We start from the raw sequence: 19523 nt of genomic DNA on the forward strand, positions 1-19523 counted from the left end.
ATGTGGCGGGTTGACAGGCCCCTACATACGGTGCCATGGAGGCGCCACACCAGGGTGCGCCTGCATCGACCCGACGGGTACCGCTGGGGGAAAAGCCTTTCAATGACTGTGCACGCGATGCGTGCACACCTGCTTGGAATGGACATGAGCAACACATCTCGAAGACCAACAGTTGCAGAAGGTAAGCAACCGTTTTTTATTCAGTTTTACTTAATAGTTTTAGCGTATATAGTTTTTATATTCATTGTATATAATAATTAGTGTAGTAGTAGGGCATAAGTCCCTGCTGTCAGGGAAACTTATCATTTCTGGGGCCAGTATGCCCTGATCCCTGGATTTCAAACTTTGTGCATCCTGTGGAAAGCACATGCTTGTCAGTAACCCGCATGCCAACTGTGTGAAGTGCCTGGGGACGTCGCAAGGCAGAGATAAGTGCCAGATTTGTCAGGGTTTTAAACCCTGCACTAGGAAGGACTGGGATATAATACTAATAGCTATCCTTATGGAAGCTACCGTCCAACCTGCCTCAGAGTTCAGCTGCTCCGATTCAGCACCAAGCACGTTGGCCTCGGTATGAAGTGTACCACCAGCACCTAGCTCTTGCTGGCACCGTTCTCCATCTCCGGTGCTAAGAAAGAAGCACAAAGAGCAGCGCATGGACAGAGAGTGGTTGCCGGTGCAGAGGAAGGATAAGTGGGCAAAGGGAGTGCAACAAGAGCCAGGCCACTCTGCTGCACCGGCACCGTCGACTCCGCCGGGAGCATCGAGTCTGGTGCAGGACCCCCAGCCATCTCAGGGCACGACCAGCAGCTTAGTGGTCCTGTCAATGCCAGAAACTTTCCAGGCAGCCAGAGACCTGCTGATTCCCCCAATTCCATCGGGGCATCGGGCACCAATGGCCTCCACAGGCAGGAAGGAACAGGAGGTGTCGAACATGTTCCTGGCACCAGGACCTAGGGCATCTTCTAGAACAAGCTCCAGATGACTGGCATCCCGATCCCCAGCCACCATTGTTCCCCGGCATGGCACCGGTCCCTGGTAATGGCACCAGTCACCAGCACAGCGCCTGTCCCCGGCGCGGCACCAGTCACCAGCACAGCGCCTGTCCCCGGCGCGGCACCAGTCACCAGCACAGCGCCTGTCCCTGGCGTGGCACCAGTCACCGGCATGGTGCTGATCTCCATTGTGGCACTGGTCCTGAATGCCATACTTATCTCTGGCATGGCATCCGTCTCCAGAGTTCTGGCGCCTGACAGAGGCAGAAGCTGGCATCGCTCCGTTGTGATTGCAAGGAGAGGAGTCCTCTGAAGGAGGAGAAATGCAAGTGAGAGGACACTATAGGCACCCAGCCTACTCCCCTCGGGCTTTAGCAGTGGCCCTCCAGCAGGTCGTTGGCTGGCTGGCTGGCTAATGGCCAATGCATTGGCTGTATTGGAACCCCTGGGGGTTCCCTCTAGTGCCGGGTCCTCTCTGCACCGTTCATATTCGGGCATCTGAAAAACAGGGCACTGTGCCCTTTCACTCAGCATCGGATCCCGACTCTGGTACCGACCCCAGTACCGAGGCACTGGAATTGCTGCTAGGGGATGTAGTCAAGGAGAAGGAGGGAGTTCCTCTCCTGGTACAACCCTCCTCTTCATTCTCCCAGATGAGGCAGTGGCAGGACCAAGTAATCTACTGCTCCAAGATGACTTTAAAGCCCATCAATCTTACTAAAGCAGGTGGCATCAGTCCTGAGCTTAGAGGTGGAGGAACTCAGGGAGGCCTCTCACAGCCTCATAATATCCTGGCTGCAGCTGCCCCAGCCAAGAGTGCCCTGCCTATCACGAGGCAGTGATGGGCTCAGTCAGAATCCTCTTGCAGATGCCTTCTTCTCCGGCCCCATGTCAAAAAGGACAGAAAAAAAGCACTATGTTCCAGCAAAACAGTTTGAATACCTATTCTCTCACCCTTCCCCTAGCTCGCTGGTGGTGGTCACTGCAAATGAGCGGGACAGGAGAATGTTGCCCCTAAACAAAATGGCGCCAAGAAGCTGGATCTTTTCGGTAGATTTATTCAACAGGTAGCCTCCAGTTTCGGATTGCCAATCAGCAGGTAGTGCTTGTTAGATACGCTTTTAATCTGTGGGACTCCATCAGCAAGTTCAAGGACTCCCTGCCCCATGACTCGAGGCAGGAGTACTTGGCTCCTTTAGAGAAGGGTGAAAGTGTGGCCAGAACCTCCCTGCAGGTGGCTTTGGATGCAGCTGACTCGGCAGCCTGAACAGTGACCTCTGCAGTCACAATGAGGCGATGCTCCTGACTGCAGTCCTTTGGCCTTCCTTAAGAGGTCCAGCAGTCCATCCAGGAGCTCCTGTTTGAGGGATCTGCTCTCTTCTTGGAAAAGACAGATACCAGTCTGCATGGACTAAAAGATTCAAGGGCTACCCTTTGGTCCCTGGGCCTGTATGCTCTGTCGGCCTCCAGGAAGCACTTCAGGCCTCAGCGACCCCGTGATTTTCAGGCACGAGCTCTATCAGAGAAAGTGCAGGGGTTACAGACAGCATCACCCATTTTCTCTTCCCTCTGCGCACGCGTCCCTCCTCTCCCCTGCCCCCCCCCCCCAGCGGGCACTCAGAGGTATTTGGGCAGGCCTAAACAGGCCTTTTGAAGGTGCGTCCGGGTGCGCTGTACTTGTCACCACTATACCATACAATGCTTCTGTTTCCTCCCACCTTTTATTTCGGGACCGTCTGTCGCCCTTTAGCCCTATATGGGTGTCTGTAACATTGGACCATTGGGTCCTCAACATGGCGACAGTCAGGTACAACCTGCAGTTTTTGTGCACCCCTCCATCCCACCTCCCTTCACCATTCCTCTTCAGGGACCCTTCTAACGAGCAACTCCTCATCCAGGAGGTTCAGTCTCTGCTATGCTATGGGAGCTGTGGAGGAAGTTCCTCAAGACCTGAATGGGAAGTGGTTTTACTCCCAATACTTTCTAATCCTGAAGGACAGATGGGGGCTCCGGCCCATCCTGGACCTGCATCACCTCAGAAAATATCTCAAGAAGTTGAGATTTTGCATTGTCTCTTTGGCCTCTCTTATCTTCTTCCTGGACCCAGGAGCCTGGTACGCTGTCCTTGATTTAACGGACACATATTTTCATATCTCCATCTTCCCTGGCCACAGAAGGTTCCTCAGGTTTGTGGTGGACTGCTGCCATTTTCATTTCACCAACCTTCCATTTGGCCTGTCAGCGGGCCTGAGTGTCTTCCCAAAATGTATGACGGTCGTGGCGGCTTTCCTCAGGCGTCGAGGCATGGAAGTATACCCCTACCTCAATAACTGGTTGGTCAAGGGTCAGTCACAGGCACAAGTGCACCCTGCCACCGAGGGCATCAACATGAGGGCATCACCTTCCAAGAGCCGGGCCTGCTGATAAACGAGCAAAAGTCAACTCTGGTCCCTGTTCAGAGATTAGAATTCATCGGGACGGTGCTCAGCTTGACCCAGGCCAGAGCCTTCCTCCCAGAGGCTTGTTTCCAGACCATGTCAGACCTTATTTCCAAGGTCACAGCTTACCGCATAACGAGAGTGTGGACCTGCCTCAAGCTGTTGGGCTATATGGCAGCATGTACTTATGTGGTGCAACATGCAAGATTACATCTCAGACCCCTCCAAAACTGTCTGTCATCAGTTTACACTCCAAGCAGATATCAGTTGGACTCAGTGCTTACAGTCCCACCTTTGGTCCTTGGTTCTCTGTCCTGGTAGAAAGACCCCAGTGCAATATTGAGAGAGGTTCCAGAGGTGCCCTTTGCGCCCCTGCAGCGATCGGTGACCTTTGTCATGGATGCATCGGACTTAGGGTGGGGAGCCCACCTTGGTAGACTCAAGGCTTCTGGTCCTGAGAGGACCTTGTGATGCATGTAAATGTCAGAGAGTTCAGGGCAGTACGCTTGGCCTGCCAGGTGTTCCTCCCCAGAATCTTGTGTACAGTGGTACAGGTCCTGACAGATAGTAGCTTGTTTTACATAAACAAGCAGGGGGGCTCCTGGTGCTCGACTCTGTGTCTCTGGGACTTCTGTGTGAAGCACGACATTCACCTCGAAGCATCATACCTTCCAGGGGATCAGAAATGTGCTCACAGATCACCTCATCAGGGCATTCTCTTCTCACCACGAGTGGTTCCTGTACCCAGAGGTCCTCAGGATCATCTTCCAAAGATGGGGTTTTCCCAAGGTGGACCTATTCACCACCAGGCAGAACAGGAAGTGTCAGCAGTTGTGTTCACTGAGAAGGCACAGCCCAGGCTCCCTCCTGCTCTCGTGGACGGACCATCTTCTTTAAGCCTTTCCTCTGATCCCTCTGGTTCAGACAATCAGACAAGGCAAAGGTCATCCTCATAGCACCGGCATGGCCACCCCAGCATTGGTTCTGTATGTTGATAGACCTCTCGGTGGCAGAGCCCCCTTACACTTCTGCTCTGTTCAGATCTGATTTCGCAGGACCACAGCAAGTTACTGCACCCGAACCTCACCTCCATGCACCTGATGGCATGGTCACTGCATGGCTGAACCCTGAAGAGCAGGCCTGTTCAGAACAAGTTAGACTTGCTTGTTAGATAGTAGAAAGCCTTCTACCAGAGCAACTAACCTGGTGAAATGAAAACATTTCACTTGCTAGGCCTCTGAATGGAATCTCTCTCCATCTCATTCTTCACTGCAGGCCATATTAGATTTGTCTACTCCATCTGAAGCACCAGGGCTTGGCGCTCTCATCTATAAAGGTTCACTTGGCAGCCATCACCTGCTGGTAAGTGGTAGGTCAGTGTTCTCTCACGAAATGACAGTTAGGTTTCTCAAAGGCTCTGCCCTCAGGTTCATGAGCCTACTCTGCTATGGGACGTGAATCTGGTCCAGTCCAGACTTACAGGTTCCCCCTTCAAGCCGTTAGCCTTGCGCTCCCTACTTCTTTTCTCTTGGAAGGTCGCCTTCCTGGTTGCAATCACATCATCCAGAAAGGTTTCTGAGATCAGGGCCCTCACATCAGAGCCACACTGCATCGTCTTCTTCAAGGACACAGTCCGGTTGTGTCCCCATATGGCCTTCCTGCCAAAGGTGGGTGTCATAGTTTCATATTAGTCAGGACATTTTTCTACCTGTTTTCTTTTCAAAACCTCACAAGTCCGCTGAAGAGCGAAGGATCCATACATTAGCTATTAGGAGAGCCCTCACCTTTTACATTGAGAGGACTAAGCCTTTCCTCAAGTCCACGCAGCTTTTTGTAGTGATAGCAGAGAGGATGAAAGGACTATGGGTATCATCCCAGAGAATATCGTCCTTGATAACCGCCTGTATCAAGGCTTGCTATGTCACGCCTCCAGCCATTGTGACAGCCCATTCCACCAGAGCCCAAGCATCCTCGGCAGCTTTCCTTGCTCGTGTATCAATCCAGGATATCTGCAGAGCCGCGACATAGTTATCGGTGCATACCTTCGCATTCCACTAAGTTATCACTCAACAAGTCCGAGACGATGCCAGTTTTGGGAAGACAGTGTTGCAGTTAACACGTCTATGAACTCTGAGCATACCTTCGGGGCTACTGCTTGTGAGTCACCCACCATGGAGTGGACATGAGCAAGCACTTGAAGAAAAAACAGTTACCAATCTTTCGTAACTGTTCTTCAAGACACGTTGATCATGTCCGTTCAATGAGCTGCCCTTCTACTCCTCTGTCGGAGTCCTTGGCAGGAAGGAACTGAGAGGGCGTGGGGCTGGCGATGCCCCTTATACCAGCGCATATGCATGTAGCTCCAGTGGGCGCTAGAGCCGGCTCTGTGGATACCATTAAGGGAAAAATCTCTGACAACCATGCATGCGGTGCATACACACCTAACATGGAATGGACATGAGCAACATCTCGAAGAACAACAGTTACAAACGGTTGGTAACCGTTTTTTACATAGATCCAGTGGCCAGCTGGGGGTGCTGAAAGACAGCAGCCTCTATACTATGCCATAATCTGAAGTAGCAGCTGTGGAGTGGTCATTACCTGCCCCTCACAAACTTTAGGTGCATTCTGGGTTTTCGCCATATATCCTTTAATGTGGGATGTAAGCATAAAAATTGGCTAGTTTTAGTTCTCAGTGAGACTCAATAAATATTTGGAAACATTTCTTTTTTAAATAAAAGTATTGTTGAGAAATAAAGTTAAGACAATGGGATTGTAATTTTCCTTGCTGCTTTTGGTATTCAAGGAGTGTAGTTATCTAGAAACACAGAAGTGAGTATTCATATAGCTGGATATCTGCACAGTGAAATAAACATTACTATGTTGGAATCAAATGTGCAGATCTTCAGTTAGGGGCACACTGGTACACGGTTATTTCTGGTACTCCATATCCTTATTTGTTGAAGTGATCGCACACTGAAATTGTTCATTTCAGTGTGAGATTCAAATGTGTAGATCTCCAGAGATAAGCATGCTAGCAAGTGCACCTATCTACAACTCTGCACTTGTTCATTTGTTTGTTTTAATGTGTGATATGATTTCTTTGCCAAAAGCCCCCTGGTATAATATTAAATTGAAATAGTTGTATATTCTCTCATCTAGGCAGAATGTAAGTGCCATGGGCATTTATTTGAATGTTCAATAACTGAAATAAATATGTGTAGATAGCTATATATATATATATATGCAGGATACGTATATTTAGTATTTTCCTCAGTCCCCAATGCAGGCAAATATTTATGCCCTCAGAGTCTGATCAAAGTTAGTGGGTCCACCTGTGTGGTTCAGATTTCCAGAACGGGGAGTAAATTGATAAAGGGAAAGACATACTTTGCATAAGCAACATGGTATTTTCTATTGATTGGAGGTTCTTTATTTCTAAAACAAATTTTATTCAGTCTTAATTAAGTATGTTTTCCTCGTTGAGTACTCTCTTTACTATGCACCTGGACTTTATTCATAGCTCTGTGATAGACATTCTGCATGGTTGTGTCTATGCTGTAGTTAAAAACTTGTGATTGGCCTATGCCAGCTGACTCGGCTGTGGGGCTGTTTCATTGCAGTGTAGACTTCCAGGCTTGAGCTGCAACCTAAGCTCTAGGGTCCTCTCATCTTGCAGGATCTTAGAACCCAGGCTCCAGCCTGAGCCTGGAAGTCTAAACTGTAGTGAAACAGCTCTGCAGCCCAAGCTCTGCGAGCCTGAGTCTAATCGCATTGTAGGTATATACTCTATGTGACCTTGGACAAGTCACCTAGGCCTGATACAGGAAAGCACTTAAGCATGTGCTAACTTTAATTGTGTGAGTAGTCTAACTGACTTCACTACTCACATTCTTAAAGTTAAGCAGATGCATAAATGCTCTCATCTGGCCTTGTCTTCACTAGTTTAAAAAAAAAAAAGTTTTAAATTCATGTTAAACTAACCCTGGTTTTAAAATCCTAATGAAGACAGATGTAGTCTGCATCTTCACAGCAAAATATGCAGCACAGTGATAACTTCCTGTCCTCCCAGCCCCCAAAACTGGGGTTTACCACAACTAGCTACACCAAAGTAGAAACTTACAGTGCCATATTTCCAATAAGATTTTGCATTCACCATTTTCAGTGAAGACATGTCTGTAGGTTTAATCCATGTTAGCTGGGTTTACCTAAACTAGCTAAATGGGCTAAAACTACAACTGCCTTGTTTTCACCAGAGTTTAACACAGGTTAGTCAACATAGTAACTTATCACAGGCTAAAAATACATTTTTTGTCCTAGTGAAGACACAGCTTCTGTGCCTCGGTTTACTCATGTGCAAGAATTAACTGTACGCCAAAAAATCTGAAATTTTTTGTAAAGCATGAAAAACAATTTATTTACAATCAGTTAATTTAAAACTGAAATTTCACCAGACTTTATGCTGTAGAAAAAGTATTTATTTATCTCATTTTCACTCTGATGAATAAGAAATGTATACACAATACATCAGAAAGAAAACAACAATAGTGTTCCATAATCCAAATGTCCTCCCAGAAGAATTCACCTTTGAACTGAGAACATAAAGCATGTGAAATTTCAGCATGAAGTGGTATACCGTAATTTTTGTCCCCCCAGAGAGTTATAAGCACATGAAAATAGACTTACCAAAAAAGTGCAGACACAGCTGTAACAAGGTTCTATAAAAAGGAAAAAAACTAGTAATTTTATATAAGTGATAATGTTGGGGTCTATTGTGTGAATATCAGGGCATCCTCATAGTTGCTTTAGACTTGGTATGCTTTCAAGTCTTTTTAAAATAGTGTGGGTTTCAGTATAGTCTCTTTTATGTTACAGGTTTTATGGACACAAATAATTGTAGGTATAGTTGACATCATTTAGACATCTGACTATCTGATTAGACAGCTATCTGACTGACATCAAATGTTCTGGGAAATAATTGTGTGTGCAAAAGAGTATCTGGATATTAAAAAAACACCCTATTCTTTATCTTTTGAGCCATTATACAATAATTCAGATTGAGTAACATTGGAAAGGAAACAATATTTGGAACAGTGTGCCATGTTTGGTGTTGGATTTATTGTATGGGATGTAATGTACCAGCCAATGGGTTAATCCTCTATTGCTTGGTGATGGATTTTTCCTGATTTAATCTCATTATCAGCAATGGATGCAACAGAGCTGTCAGCACCAGAGAGTTAACTTAAAAAAACAAAAGCGAAATAAAAAATGCAGTAATCAGAAGTGTGTTGATAAATGCTACAATATGGACTCTTTGTGAGTGTTTTTTCTAACAGAGAAAGTTATTTCATACTAGATAATAAACTGCAAATTTCAATGTTAAATAATGTAGCCCATATTGAAATGTTATACTTTGTATAATTAGAATATTGATTAATTTGTTACAACAAAGCTTTAACAAATACAATGCAGTTATTTATTATTTTGTATTCCAGTAGTGCCCGGAGGCCCCAATCAAAATTGGGACCCACTGTGTTAGGCTCTGAACACATAATAAAAGACAGTTCCGGACCCAAAAAGTTAATACTAGTGGAATACAAAAAGAAAAAAACCCTAAATTTTTATTTAGCATCCCTCCTCTCATGCTCCAAAGCTGTGGCTGGATTGGTTTTTTTTATATGAACATAGAAAATGACTTCTAGGAATTCTCTTTTGCAGCGGATAAATCCCTCTGCAGAAATGGTTATGATTGACAGGATGTTTAACCAGGAAGAAAGGGCATCTCTGTCCCGGGATAAGCGTCTTGCACTAGTGGATCCTGGTAAGAAATGTTTAACTTCAGCACTGTGAAATAGAAAACTATTTGCATAATCTTACAGGTGTTAAAAATATTAGGCGTCATATTGAGCTATTGATTTTTAAGTGGAATTCCTTTTTGAAACCATTGTTTTCTGCTTCAGAATGGTGAACTCATACCTTCAGCTTCAAGAACCTAAGTTGAAATGTTTTGCATCAAGAGACATTGTAAGGTTAAAGTTGTTTTCAGGAAAAAAGTAATTCCTTAGCGCACTGGTGGGAAACCATGCAAGAATCATGTTGGCAACAATCATGTTGTTGCTTGTGTGGACTTTGAGGTCTGCAGCCAGCCAGATAAAATAATACTGACAGAGTATGAGTTCCCTCATTCACTTAGGGTATGTCTATACTGATGGTGGCAAAGTCGCCACCGCCAGATCGATCTTCCTGCATCGATTGAGTGGTCTGTGTAGACCCGCTCAATTGATCAGGAAGTCGACTGAGTAAAACCACCCCTTCAAGTAGCGTAGCGCTGCGTCGACAGGAATGCGGTTCCCGTCGGCGCAGTGCAGTGAAGATAGTGTGCAGAAAGGAAGTACAGCAGTCAACAGGAGTTATGCAAGCTACTCTGCGTAATTTGCGTAACTCCCGTCGACTGCTGCCAAATCGCCAGGTAAGCGTAAACCAGGGCTTAATGAAGTGTTACTTTTGGAGCCCAAGGACCACTTAAATTCCAGCATTGTTAACCATTTCACTGATGACTGATATAACCAGAAACATGCAACAAATGCGCTTGTGTAATATAGTTAAATGTTCTCTTTGCATCCTGGTACTCTGTTCATCTTAAACGACATTCAGAGAATGTAAAATATGAATATTTAGAGAATCAAATATTCATTGATATGATATTCTTTTAGATATTATATTCAGATAGTTAGAATGCTTGCAAATGCTTTGGTGCCTTATTTTGCAAACCTTACTTAATGGAGTAGGAGATGTAGGGTATGGGTCCTTGTATTGCTGTCAGGTAAAACGTGTATGATCCTGCCCACACCTTAGCATGCCATAATTTGTGGGTTTATTATAAAGTTGGTCCAGCAGCAAAGACAATTGGGTTTGTATATTTTGTTAATAACTCTCCATGTATCTTACTGTGTTATGTAATAATAAATATAAGAACATGGTGGGAGAATAGAAAATAAAAATAAAACTTCTCAGCAGAAATTGGGCAGAATTTGGAGGAAAATCCACAGATTTTTGCAAATATAGATGATGCATTTCTGTTGTTCAGTCCCTCGGCCACCTTACAATGTAAACTTGTGAAGCAATTCGCTATCAATTTAACATGCAAAGGAACAACAAAGTGTTCTTTTTGCTTCTTTACTGTCTATAAAGAAGGGCTGAAAGCAACAAAACCTTTTAAAAAATCCTTATTTTTACCTTAGAAATATAATTGTCTTTCCTATTTTTTTGCTGGAGGATTTATAGGACTAGACACCTGGAGTGGAAGCTTTCTTGCCATTCAGTTGAAAGGGTGGGCTTCTTTTGTGAGTTTGAGTTAAGAGGTTTTAATAGAAACAAAGAGTTTTGAACAGTGTGGCAAAAATTTCCTTCTCCAATTACTTGCCCAGATTTCAGTCTCCTATTATTATTAATTCTACTTATTTTTTCCCAACTGCTTAAAGTATGCTAGGTTAAATGTCTAAATAGGCAAAACATACAGAGGATGGGGGAAAGGGACATAATATACAAGCAAATTGTTGTCCTGATACGGCTTATTCTCCAGTCTTTCAAGGAATCCTCCACCAGAAGTAGGGAAATCAGGAAATAGTACTGCTAACATATAAAAAAGCAGAAAATAATTTTTCAAAACAAATTTTCAGGCATTCTTCATCTAGCATAAAGGAGCAGAAGCCAAAACAAAAAACTACCCCCAAAAACTGTTTTTCTTATGCATAGAATCATAGAATCACAGGACTGGAAGAGATCTTGAGAAGTCATCTAGTCCAGTCCCCTGCGCTTTTGGCAGGACTAAGTATTATCTAGATCATCCCTAACAGGTGTTTGTGTAACCCAGGGGTACTCAAACTTTTGAACCCTCACTCCCCCCCCTTTCTCCTGTTCCTGACTCTCTTCTCAGCCCGGACTGGGAGCAGGGCCCCAGGTAGGGGCTGCGGTTGGTGCCAGTCTCCCAGTGGCCAGGAGCCAGGTATGGGCACTGAGGCCGGGAGCGGGGGCTGAGGCTGGACGCTGCGGTCAGGGGAGGGAGGTGGGCGCCGAGGTCGGGGGAGACTCTGAGGCTGGGGGGGTGGGGCGGGACAGGACTGGGTGCCGTGGCCGGGGAGGAGGGTTGGGGTGGAGCACTGCGGGTGGTAGCTGAGGCCAGGTCAGGGATGGGGGCTGGGCCGCAAAGCCCAGAGCAGATCTTGGGGCAGGGCAGAGTGAGGCTGGTTGGTGCTCCCTCCCTGCCCCCTCCCCCACATGGAGGTGGGCCCAGCTATGCCCAACCCCAATGTACCTCTAGGGGGCGCGCCCCACACTTTGAAGAGCTCTGGTCTAACCTGCTCTTAAAAATCTACAATGATGGAGATTCGACAACCTCTCTGGGCAGTTTATTTCAGTGTTTAACTACCCTGACAGTTTGGAAGTTTTCCCTAATGTCCAACCTAAACCGCCCTGGCTGCAATTTAAGCCCATTGCTTCTGGTCTTATCCTCAGAGATTGCGGAGAACAATTTTTCTCCCTCTTCCTTGTAACAACCTTTTATGTACTTGAAAATTGTTATCATGTTCATTCTCAGTCTTCTTTTCTCCAGACTAAACCCAGTTTTTTCAGTCTTTCCTGGTAGGTCATGTTTTCTAGATCTTTAATCATTTTTGTTGCTCTTCTCTGGGCTTTCTCCAGTTTGTCCACATCTTTCCTGAAATGTGGACACAATACTGCAGTTGAGGTTGTATCATCGCAGAGTAGAGTGGAAGAATTATTTCTTGTGCCTTACTTACAACACTCCTGCTAATACATCCCAGAATGATATTTGGGGTTTTTTTGCAACAGTGTTACACTGTTGACTCATATTTAGCGTGTGACCTTCAGATCTCTTCTTGCAGTACTCTTTCCTAGGGAGTCATTTCCCATTTTGTATGTGTGAAACTGATTGTTCCTTCCTAAGTGGAGTACTTTGCATTTGTCCTTCTTAAAATTTGACTGTTTTACTTCAGACCATTTCTCCAGTTTGGCCAAATCATTTTGAATTTTAATCCTATCCTCCAAAGTACTTTCAACCTGTCCCAGCTTGGTTTCATCATCATCATCTAAATCATTAATGAAGATATTGAACAGAGCCAGACCCAGAACTGATCCCTGCGGGACCTCACTTGATATGCCCTTCTAGCTTGACTGTGAACCACTGATAACTGCTCTCTGTTTTCTATGTAGTTAGGCACACAGCTCATAATAGCTCCATCTAGGTTGTGTTTCTCTAGTTTGTTTATGAGAAGGTCATGTGAGAAAGTGTCTTTTGTGTCTTACTAAAGTCAAGACATGCCATTTACCACTTCCCCCTTATCCACAAGGCTCCCTGCATTACTCCTCAGAGTGGCGTTGGTGTACTAGGAAAACAATTTGCACCATGCTTTGCTGGGGGAGCAGTCTGCATAATAGGGAACTCTAGAACAATCTCTCCTGGTGTTCCCCAGAAGCAGTGCAACTCCACACCATTTCCTATGCAAGACTGTGTAAAGCACGCTTTCTTATCCCTAACTTACCTGTTAGCATACCTTTAGCAAGTGTAAGGTCTTGAAGATCTTATCTTCTGTTTGTTGTTCATACGTTGATTTAACACTCTTCAGAAATGTAATAAAATTTCACTTTTCAGTATTTTTTTTTATGTTGAACATAGTGGATTTTTATTCTGACGAAAATTTTTAGACATTTAAGTGTAATTGGTTTTTAGCACACTTTATATCCTGACGCCATGTACCCTAGTAGCAAAATGTTGGTATGCATTCATTGTACAGAAAATGAGCCTGTACCTCAAACTGCCTATTCTGTGTATAATTCTCAGTAGGTTGTAGAAATGGTTGAAAAAATTCCAGCAAAATGCTTTTTGTCAGAATTTTCTGGTTTGTTGAAATAGAAATGTTCTTCAGGACTGTGCAGATTTTTGAAAAAATTCCACCAGAAACCAGGCCTCGAAGCCCTGGGCTTCTCGGATCCCAGGCTCACGGCTTTCTAGGATTCCCAGCTCTGGGGCATCCTGCCAGGGCTTCTAGTAGACCTGGGTATAGAATGGTAATTCCATTCTGCAGACAATTTCAAAATTTTTGGTTCTCATTCTGAATTGGAATGAAACCAAATTTCAAAATTTTGAAGTGCTCCATGAAACAGAATTACTGTTCTCTGCCCAGCTGTAACAGAATGATAAACAGGATGATATACAGTGCTTAGCAAATAAAAAGCAGGATCCATAGTCATAATACGATGTGTGCATATTCCTTGTGTGTATTTCCCATACCTGAGAATGCGTATATCCCAATCCATGCTGTATTCCCTGGAGTTTTATTCTTATAACAGTGTCTTTTTCATGTTTTACTTTCACTACAAATAAATAGCATGCTCTTAAAAGAATAGTACAGTTATGTCTTTGGTACACTGATCACCATTAAACATGATATTTGTCATATAAAACAGCACATCCGCCATTTACTCAGACTCTGTCTACACTTACCTCTGAGATTCGGTGGCAGTCAATTGGAGTTATGCAAGCTACGCAAAAAACTTGGGTAACTCCTGTTGACTTCTCTTCTGTGCGACATCTTCACTGCACTGCGCCGACGGGAACCACTACGCCACTTGTGAAGGTGGTCTTAGTACGTCGATCCAGAGAAATCGATCTGATGGTGGCAACTTTGCTGCCGTCAGTGTAGCTGTAGCCTCAGAAACTTTCAGTAGGGACAAAAGAGTTTCAGAATCCTGAAACTGCCAATACATAGAAGGCTCAGAACAATGTTAGAAAGAGCCAAGGAGGCAGTCTGAAACTTTCCCAGACACTCAAAGTTCCCATGATACGTAATTTGTCTAGCTTATATCTGGCTTTATCTGGGAGTACAGTGCATCACACTTAATTTGCCCACTGGTTAATTTGATCAAAACCTAAAGTATTGGGCCCTGATCCAGTAAAATACTTAACCATATGCTTATAGTTCCATTAAAGTCACGTGCCTAAAAGCTGACCGTTGCAGAAGTCACTTTTTTAAAGTGCTGTTAGCATATGAAGGGACTGTCTGCTGACTTGAACTCTGGGTTGCCACAAATGTTTTTGTAAATGCCAATAAAGACTTTAGGCTCTGAATAGGTTCTGTTGTCCAATAAATATGCAGTCAATACAAGAGGCATTTTCCAACAAGGGAGGGCAATGTGAGCAAATAACTTCTTTTTATTCATAGGTTGTAATGCTCAGTCACATTAGAATGCTTGTTCCATTTAGTGCTTCTTTATGTTTACTGTCTTTGATATTTAATAACGCTAAACTAAAATCTTTGTTTTTAACTTTCAGATGGTTATCTGGCTGATTTTTGTTGTTCCTCTAAACAATTTGGTGAAACTGCTGATGAAACACAGTCCAATGAAAATGATCATCAGTGTAGTAAAACTTTGACTTCCCACAGTCAGACTACCAAGACCCAAACCAGAGACCAATCAAAATCCAGTACAGTGGGGTCTACAAATCATGACAAACTTCATTTAGTGCCTAACAACATTATGACACCACAAGAAGGAAAAATTTCTGCTAAAAAACCAGAAAGCATCACTAAAGCTTTAAAGTTTGAGAAGGCTGGCTGTTCTCCTGACAGTCAACATATGGCTGTCTCTGAAGAGAAATTGGCTGGTAAAGGTCTTGCCAAGAGCCATGAAAATTGTTTGAGTTCTGAAGACCTGTCAAAAACCTTGTCAAGAGCCAATCACGGTACACATAATAAAATGTCAAGGAATACAGTTGAATCTCACTCAGAGGTAACATATAATAACTCCCTCCAAGACAAAACTCAAAGGACCTTTCCAGAGAATGATGTTTTACATCCTGGCAACCTGAAAGGCTCTGGTGAACCCCAACAGGATTTACTGCTCAGTAAGAGTTTAGAAACTACATTCAAAAACATTTTGGAACTGAAAAAAACTGGGAGACAGGCACAAAGTGAAGCTGCTGGTAGTGGTTCTGTAGAATTAGACTTTCCAAACTTTTCACCAATTGCTTCACAGGAAAATTGCCTGGAAAAGTTTATTCCAGATCACAGTGAAGGTGTTGTAGAAACAGACTCTATTTTAGAAGCAGCTGTAAATAGTATCTTAGAGTGTTAATAGTTACAGTAAAATGGACAAGTTATGTTTCTCTTAGTAGAAACAAATGTGAATGACACCACAAGTACAGCCTGACATATGTCAAAGGTTAACCTTTCTAAACTAGATTTTGTTCTGTGTTTGAGAGCAATACTCATTGTGATTACAGTGAGATATCCAGTAAAGTTAATCCTTGTTAGAATGCAGTCTGTTGGGGCCTATACATTTCAAGTATTATAATGATTGTGTTTATGGTAATTGTTTCACGCTGCAACTTAATGAGATTGCAGTTCACTGGGCCCTAGGTAATAAGGTAATATACTGACAATCACAGTCGTATGAAAGGACAGATTTATTCAAGAATATTTAAAAAAGACAAATGGAAGCAACAATTTTTCCCCCTTCCATAAATCACTAGATTTTAGTTTTTTCCAGGAAAACCTTGTGGTTAAAAACCCATTGTACCTCTATTCAGAAATGATTGTCTGTCTGATTTATTATTGAATCCATCTGCTCTAGGATTTTAAGTTGGAAGAATGTCATCAATCAGTACGTTTACAGGGCTTCATACTTTATGTGCTTTTCTTTTGTCACTGAGCAGAAAGTAGTTTGTGACAGTATATCTGTAGTGGGTGAATTTAGTCTGTGGAATGATACTGTATAATCTTAGTCACAACGGCATGATGTGAAATAATAAATGCTGGACTAAGGAAAGAAGAACAGAAGCCAATAAGTGGCAAAGTCTACAGGAGGAGGCCATGAGAGAGCCATGAATTTATATGTACACATACATAAATATGTTAATTCTTAAGGAGGAGGTTTTGCATTTTATAATTGGATGTAGTCAGCCTAAATCTTTCTGAAGTGGTATAAATGTTTGTTTAAGACCAAGTGTTAAAAGCACCTTTATTTGAAAACTCTGTTATCAAATTAGTAATTTATACTTTGAGGGGACATTAGCCTTAATCTCAGAAATTTAAAGGCCAGTGTTGTTTTTGCTTGTTTCTGCTTCTTGCTGTCAGAGAATATTAGTCATCCACAGCAGCAGTCATAACTACCAAAATATGTACAGACCAAAGTTAATCAGCTATCCCATCGTTAAAACATATCTAAAATTGTATAATTATTAATTCACATTTTAGAGCCAAAGGAAGCCACTGCATGGTTTGTATTTGGCTGGTGTTCATGTTGATGAGAATAGAAGCTTATTTTATTTATTTATTTTTAATGTGTGACATTTTCCCTTTTATGACCCATGCTTCTTTTTTAATAGCTTACTTTGGTCATCAGTGCTGTTGTGCACACAAGTGTTCTGCCATTACCAAGATTAATCTAGCATGTACGTCTGCTCAGAAGGGTAGAGCTGTTGTGGTTTCAAAGGCATGCTCTCTATTTCTCTTTCCTTCTGTCTTCCTCCCTGTTGCTCACAAAAATAAACTGCCATGTTTCAAAACTTGCTGATTGCCATTATCATAGTCTAGAGACTTGTGACAAACTGTGGTTGTCAGTCAGATTGCCAGAACTGTGAGCAAAGAAAACAAAAGGTCAGGTTTTGCTCTCATTTACACCAGTGAGTTTGCACCAGCGTAAAAGAGAGCAGAATTTGACCTTGGGTTTTTGACAGCTTGAAATTATAATGCACTTCATTGTGTTGATCTGCAGTCCACTATGTGATAACACAAGAAAAACAAATCTAATAATGCAACCTGAGAAAGATAACAATATTTAACATATAATTTAAGATTCAGTTCCCCTTCAATGTGAATGGAAATATAAATATTTTGTACATTATTAATTGCCATTTTAAAAAATTTGTGCCAATTTTAAAGTACAAATTTGTCAAAATCCAACTTTCCCCAATGTCATGTAAAACATTTAAAATAATAACATGGTATTGCCAGTTTTGAATTTCTAACTGGGCATGATTACAGTAGCCTCTCAGGCATTTGGCTACTTTCCAGTTAATGATACTGACTGTATAGTCATTGCTGATTGCCTTTGAAATTTCATAGATACTGATGGCTGTGCATCCTGAGGACTGAATCATATAATTCATTCAGTTTCAGGCAGTATGAGCTGTCTAGGAAGGAACACTGTAAGTTATATCAGCAACATAAATTAGTTTAATTTTTATCTTATGGGAAAAAAGATGCATGTTTATGGATTCTATTACTCTTGGTACCATCTCAAATAGGGTATAAGCTTTCAAGCATCTGTACAGCTAACCTAAATAACAAAATATTGTGTCCACTATGTAAATTTATTTTCCCTGGTGAATTAGATAGTGACAAATAAAGATAAAGAATATTTCTTAATCTTTATCATTGTTGATTAGGTCAGACATAGGTTTGTCCAAACCTCTTATGTCAGGGACCCATTGAACAAGGCCAGCAAACTAACTGTTGGATCATTAATGTTCTGTTATTCATTAATTTGATTCAGTTTTAGGAATACTTGTATTTGGTAATGCAGTAAACAAAATAGTCTTATATATAAACTGTTTTTAAAAAGTGTGAATTGGAATCTGATCCAGTCAGGTACTTAAGTACATGCCTGATTTTAAGCACCTGCTAAAATGCTTTGCTGGATCAGCATAATGATTTCCAATGTTCTTTCATACTGCCTAAAGTTAAAATACATTTTAAACTGGCAATTACAAAAAATATTTTAACTTTGAAGAGTTTAGCATAATTTACCTGTTAGATTAGGGAGGCCTTACAGACTGACTTCACTTAAAGAGGATGTGTCACTTATTGTCAATGTGGTATGGACTTTATTTGCTTATATACCTTCATTTGTATAGTATGTCTCACTTGAAATTGCTTTGTATACATTTTGTAAAAATATTTATAAAATGTTTTGTAAAAAAAAAAAGTATAACAAATTGCAGTTTATTTTGTTATGTTGGATAAATACTGTTAAAAGACACAAATCGGTAAATATATTGTTAATCCATGGATAGGAAATGTTTAGTTGGAGATGACAGATTGAAACAACCATTGCAATACAGCCAAAGATTTGGGAAAAAAGTATCTGTGATTGTCTTGATTTTACCAAGATGAATAAGTACATTTCCAAAAAAGGGGGTTGTTTTCAGTTTCAAGTAATATGGTTGCAGAATATTTTGATTTACTATACTTTTTATAATGCAACTGTATTATGAAATAACATTTGATAGACCAGTTTTTCATGCTGTGCATGTAATTTTTTGAAGATATGTTAATAAGCCACGGGTCATGTGGTAGCATAAAATCACTTAGTTTTAATCTCTTCTCTCAAAGTGCTTAAGCTATCTATGCCTTATTACATTATCACAGGATATTAAGGAATAAATCATCCAGGATATCACAGGATATTAAGGAATAAATCATCTCTCCCCTGCCTGGGTGTGTGCTATAGTGGGGAAAAGGTACAGGTAGCCCTTTCTCCTCCTCCAGTACATCTTCACATGACGGAGGCATAAACTACCTCCTAGGACTGGAGAATGCAGGAGAGAAGAGAGTTGTCTGTGCTAGTAGCCTTGGAGGGAGCATATCTTGGTGTAGCATGAGTGATTCCATGTTACCTCCCTTTCTGTGCCCCTGGATGACTCAACCCTTCCCTCACAGCACACAGAAAACATGGTTTTCAGTAACATAATACCTCTATACACCTGGGTGGTGCGCCTCCTCAGCACTGGTTGGGCTTGGCAGAAGATACAATTGAATCCTAAAATCCTGATCCAGCAAAATGCTTTGACTTTGTAGCCTGAATAATGTAAACATTCATAGGAGAGCATGAAGACTAGGGCCTGTCCAGGGAGGTAGTGAGTGCTTCCAACGGGTGAATATCATTGCTCGTCATCTCCTGTGAAAACGCCACAGAATGTTAAGGTGGACTCAAAAGGAAATCAAATGGTAGAAATCTTCATGGTCTATATTATAATCTGTTCTAATTTGTATCAACAAAGTAAAGAATA

General features: G+C 42.3%; 1 protein-coding gene across 1 annotated transcript in view; it reads left to right on the plus strand.

The window, feature by feature from the left end:
• The window catches only part of BICRAL (BICRA like chromatin remodeling complex associated protein), a 60548-nt gene extending 41672 nt beyond the window's left edge, over window positions 1-18876 (plus strand). Inside the window, exons 10-11 of the mRNA XM_067565035.1 lie at window positions 9152-9254; window positions 14784-18876. Coding sequence (XP_067421136.1) covers window positions 9152-9254; window positions 14784-15586 — 906 coding nt within the window. The 3' untranslated portion in view covers window positions 15587-18876. The remainder of the gene's footprint in view (window positions 1-9151; window positions 9255-14783) is intronic.
• Window positions 18877-19523: the final 647 nt, after the last annotated feature.

Source organism: Emydura macquarii, unplaced genomic scaffold (genome assembly GCF_026122565.2).
Source record: "Emydura macquarii macquarii isolate MOO-44397 ecotype Brisbane River unplaced genomic scaffold, CSIRO-AGI_Emac_v2 contig_2676, whole genome shotgun sequence".
Taxonomy (NCBI): domain Eukaryota; kingdom Metazoa; phylum Chordata; order Testudines; family Chelidae; genus Emydura; species Emydura macquarii.